The following is a 4647-nucleotide window of genomic DNA, read 5'->3' on the forward strand; positions in this document are numbered from 1 at the left end:
TGTGTGTGTGTGTGTGTACACGCCAAAGGTCACCTTCTGATGTCATTTCTCCAGTGCTGTATCGTACACCCTGCTGTGTTTGTTGTTGCTTTATAGCCTGTATGGGTGGTGTTTTCCTTTGCATATGTGTATTTTTGTGCCACACGTATGTAGTGCTTACTGAAGCCAGAAGAGAGCATTGGTTCCCTAGAACTGATGTTATGAACGTTTGTGAGCTGCCAACTGGGTTCTGAGAATGAACTAGGGTCCTCCGGACGAACAGTCAGTGCTCTTAGCTGTTAAGCCATCTCTCCAGCCCTCATACACATTGTTGTTTTTGCTTTTGTTTTGGTTTTTGTTTGTTTGTTTTGTTTTGTGGATAGGATTTATCTGTGTAACAAACAGCCTTGGCTGGCCTGAAACTCCCAGAGATCTGCCTGCTTCTGCCTGAGTGCTGGGATTAAAGGCGTGTGCCACCAAAGCATGGCTGCCTTGTTCTATTGAGACAGCATCTCTCATTGGCCTAGAGCCAAAGAGATCCAGCTCTCTCCACTTCCTCAGTGCTGGGAGTATAAGGGGTGCCACTATGCCCAGTTTTTCATGCAGATCCTGGAGGCTCACACTTGAGTCTTCATGAGTGTGAGGTAAGCACTTTCCCACCTGAGCCAGTTCCCGTCTGCAGGAAGGGCTTGGTGGGGATGTCACCTCATCTTTGTGTCCACACAGTTACTTTGGCAACTCTGACAGTCTAGTGAGTGAGTGGTTGGAACACAGACGCTGTGGCCCAGGGACGTAAAGGCCTGTCACAGGAGGGAGTGCTCAGCCCTGACATAAGTCAGGATGGAGTTGGGTTCTAAGATCCCAGGGAACACTGTCACATTGTGATACACTCAGCTCCCTCCATCCACAAAGCTCTAGACCCTACAACCACCTCCTGAACCAATTTGGTTGCTTGCTACCCTTCCCTGCCTGTCCCTCAGGGATTCCATGGTACTTCAGACAGAGGTATCTCCTCCCTCTGACCAAACTCAGCCATGTCCGGAGGTGCCTCTGAGGTCTCACCCAGTATTTGCCATCTGGGAGGCAAATCTCACTTCACAGGGAGGTGCCCAGAAAGCGGGTGGAGGCCAGGGCCGGGGCCTCTTCGCTGGCTACTCTCACCTTGCCTCTCACATCTTCTCCCTCCACTAGGCTGTGGAGAAGCAGCCATGCCTTACGTGCATCGATCCCTGAGGCCACAGCCACAGCCAGTCCCCAGGGATGCCAGGGCTATCCACTCCTCAGGCCAGAGCTTTGAGCAGCTGAGGAAGGGCTGCCTGCAGTCTGGCACCTTGTTTGAGGATGCTGACTTCCCTGCCAACAATGGCTCACTGTTCTACAGTGAGAGGCCCCAGGTCCCCTTCGTGTGGAAACGGCCAGGGGTGAGTAGGGTTCGGAGGAGGAAGAGAAACAGGGAGGGGGGATAGAGATAAGGTTGAGGGAGAGGGAGGGAGAGGGAAGGGGAGAGGGGGAAGAGAGAGAGAGAGAGAGAGAGAGAGAGAGAGAGAGAGAGAGAGAGAGAGAATATTCTGAAGAAGATGGAAAGGAAGAACCTATCATATGTAAGTCCATTTTTTTATAGGAGGCTTTCTGGTAATATGCTAGAGCTAGAGATGCTCACACAGTCCCCAGTGTATATGGCTACACCCTCTGGCCTTTAGGAAGCTCTGAGTTCCACTGTGTTTAGGAGACATAGGGAGAGAAGGTCTCTCACCTATGACTTGTGAGCAGGATCAGAGCTCTAACCCAAGAATAAATCTCTGGCCCCACTTGCTCCATCAGAACACAAAGGCAAACTAGCCAGGATGGCAGATGATGGGGTAGTGAGGTGCATGTGCTGTGCTCGGAGGCTTTGGGCCTAGAGATGAGGGACCACTATGGGGCTAGCTGGATGTTAACGTAAGTTCTCTGCCACTGGGTGATGTCTGGGCCCTAGGTAAAGAAGGGCTACTCTTCCAAAGCAGTACACACCTCTGATGTCCCTAAAGAGCACCAATTGGTGCTCAAGATGAAAGTCAATATTTGCAGTACCTGGTTGGTCGGCCCTCCCTGTGAGCCTTGGTGCTGCGCCTTCTGGGTGGGAACAGCTGGTGTGTGTGCAAGGAGGGGCAGTGTGTCAGCTGGATCTCAGTGGGTGGTCCTTCACTTCCTCATCTATCGATGACTGAGGTAGGGCCAGGGCAGCACACAGGTATCCTAAATATACAACGTTTTCTCACTGCTGTTGCCGTGTGACTCTCTGTCCATCACTGGTAGCTCAGAAACTCATCTGTCTGTGTGTTCATGTGTTTGTTTTTGAGACAGGGTTTTTCTGTGTAATAGATCCACGGCTGTCCCAGATTTACTCTGTAGTAAATCTGGCCTCAAACTCACAGAGATCCACCTTCCTCGGTCTCCCAAGTGCTGGGATTAAAAGAATGGGTCATCCCATCTGGTCAGAATCTCATTTCTAAAGTCCACTTGTTTATTTACTTTTTTTTTTATGTGTTGTGTATGTGTGCACACATGTGTGGCACAGCGATCATGCAAAGGCCAGAAAACAACTTGCAGAAACAGGTTTTCTCCTTCCACTATGTGTGTCCCAGGAATCAAACTCAGGCCATCAGCCTTGGCTGCAAGCTCCTGCACCTCCTGAGCCCTCTCGCCAGACCTTATTTCCTTCATTTTGTATGTGGGCTCAAACATGCCATAGCATATGTGTGGAAGTCAGAGGACCGCTCTTGGAATTTTTTTTTCTCCTCACTATCTTGTGGTGTTTGTGGGTCAAACTCAAGCCCTTAGGCCTATATGCAAGTGTCTCTACCTATTGTGCCATCCTGCCAGCCTTCAGATCTCATCTCTCTATAACGACCTCATCTTCTTGCACATTGTTAAGGTGTTGTGACCGTAATAAATATACAGCATGTCTGACTTATAGAAAACACCTCCACGGGGCACCGGGGCTCCTCGGGGCATTAGTTACAAAGCAGGAGGTGGTTGTGCTTTGCTTTCTGCTAGTGTTATAAATGAGCAGAAACAACTCAAGGAGAAAGGGTTCTTTCACCTGACCAGTTATAGCCCATCAAAGGAAGTCAGAGCCAGGACTCAAGGCAGGAACCCGGAGACAGGAACTGAAGAAGAGACCCTGGGGTAGTGCTGTTTACTGGCTTGCTCGCCATGGCTTGCTTAGATATCTTTCTTAAACAACCCAAGACCCCTTGCCCAGTGTCACTGTGGTGTAAGAAAATAGACATTTTTAACGTGGAAAAGCACACATCTTAAGACACATAAAAGTGACCTCTGATAGCACTTTGGTAGCCCTTGGGTCTTAGTGTTATTTCCAGCCCTCGAGACAAGGACAAAGGGGTCCATGGCTGCTGCCCAGGCTGTAGGTGCACTTCATCCAGTGAAGAGCAGCTGCCTGGGCCGTGGACTTCAGGTACAGTTCATCCAGTCCTGGGAATTGCTCATAATTAAGGTCTTGAGAAATTGTTCTCAAGACGTGGAGGCCTCCTCCCAGGAGAGTCACAGCTTGGCCTGGTCACTTCTGGCCCTGGGCAGCTTTTCCTTCCATCTCAAGATGCCACACACATATATGTGTTTTGTGCACACAAGTGTATATTTGCAAGTATACTATGCATACCTATGTGCATACGGTTGCACAAGTGTATTTATATGTGCTGTGCATGTGTGGCTCTGTGTTCATGTGGTCCGTGTGCCTGTGTCTGTGTGTACACACGTCTTGGCATGTAACCTGTGCACATGAATTTCTCTGTGTGTATCTACATGCAAAAATATGCTGTAGACCTAGACACTCACAACTCAGGTATATGTGGGAGTCTGGGTGTAGCAGAAGGCTTGATGTGTAGGTTCAGCAAGCCACCAGGACTCTGGGTGTTCCCAGATGCTGGCCCCCTCTGCTGTCCACTCTCAACTTGCCCTGGCTCTTGTTTCTCTTCACACTCTGAACTCTTTCTGATCTGCTTGAGGCCTTCCTGCTCCTCTAGGAGTTGCTTATAACTTCAGGCCAGCCAACAGAGTCGTTTGCACTGCACCGCAGCTGTGTGCTCTCTGTACAGCGGTTCTCAACCTGTGGGTTGTGACCCCTGGGGGGGCATCCAACAACCTCTTCACAGGCGTTGCCTAAGACCATTGGGGAACACAGACATTTACATTACAATTTCTAACAGTAGGAAATTATAGTTATGGGGTAGCAATGAAATAATTGTATGTTTGGGTTCACTACAGCATGAGGAACTGCATTAAAGGGTTGCAGCATTAGGAAGTTTGAAAGTCATTGATCTATTCACTTAGAAGCCCCAGCCTCATACCTACACTAGCATTAAGGTCATGGGAAATCCCAGCCTTGAGCCAACACTACCCTGTTCCTTTAGAGCCTAGAGACCTTTGTCTCTCTCCTGGGGTGGAGAAGCCACTGAGTCTCAGCTGGAGGGGTTGTCATCTGAACCACTAATGCCCACCCAGAGCTGACCAGCACCAGGAAGCTTTTATCTACAGGCCAGGGCCTTGAAACACAGCCCTAAGTGGCTGCCACATGCTCCTTGCAAAGGTGCCTCAAAAGTGGGTTTCCCTGCCCTTCCCTGGCTGAGCCTGGGGCTGAGCCATGTCTCCAATCATCCCATTCAGCCG

At 49.8% G+C, this 4647-nt stretch overlaps 1 protein-coding gene across 3 annotated transcripts in view; it reads left to right on the forward strand.

Annotated features, from left to right (window-relative positions):
* Window positions 1-1187: 1187 nt before the first annotated feature.
* Window positions 1188-4647, forward strand: part of CAPN9 (calpain 9) — a gene marked incomplete at both ends in the record, with an annotated part of 33453 nt that continues 29993 nt past the window's right edge. For all 3 annotated transcript variants that reach the window (XM_080937239.1, XM_080937240.1, XM_080937241.1), the window contains one exon: window positions 1188-1400. In XM_080937239.1, coding sequence (XP_080793365.1) covers window positions 1188-1400 — 213 coding nt within the window. The remainder of the gene's footprint in view (window positions 1401-4647) is intronic.

This window comes from Micromys minutus (assembly GCF_963924665.1).
Source record: "Micromys minutus genome assembly, chromosome: 24".
Taxonomy (NCBI): domain Eukaryota; kingdom Metazoa; phylum Chordata; class Mammalia; order Rodentia; family Muridae; genus Micromys; species Micromys minutus.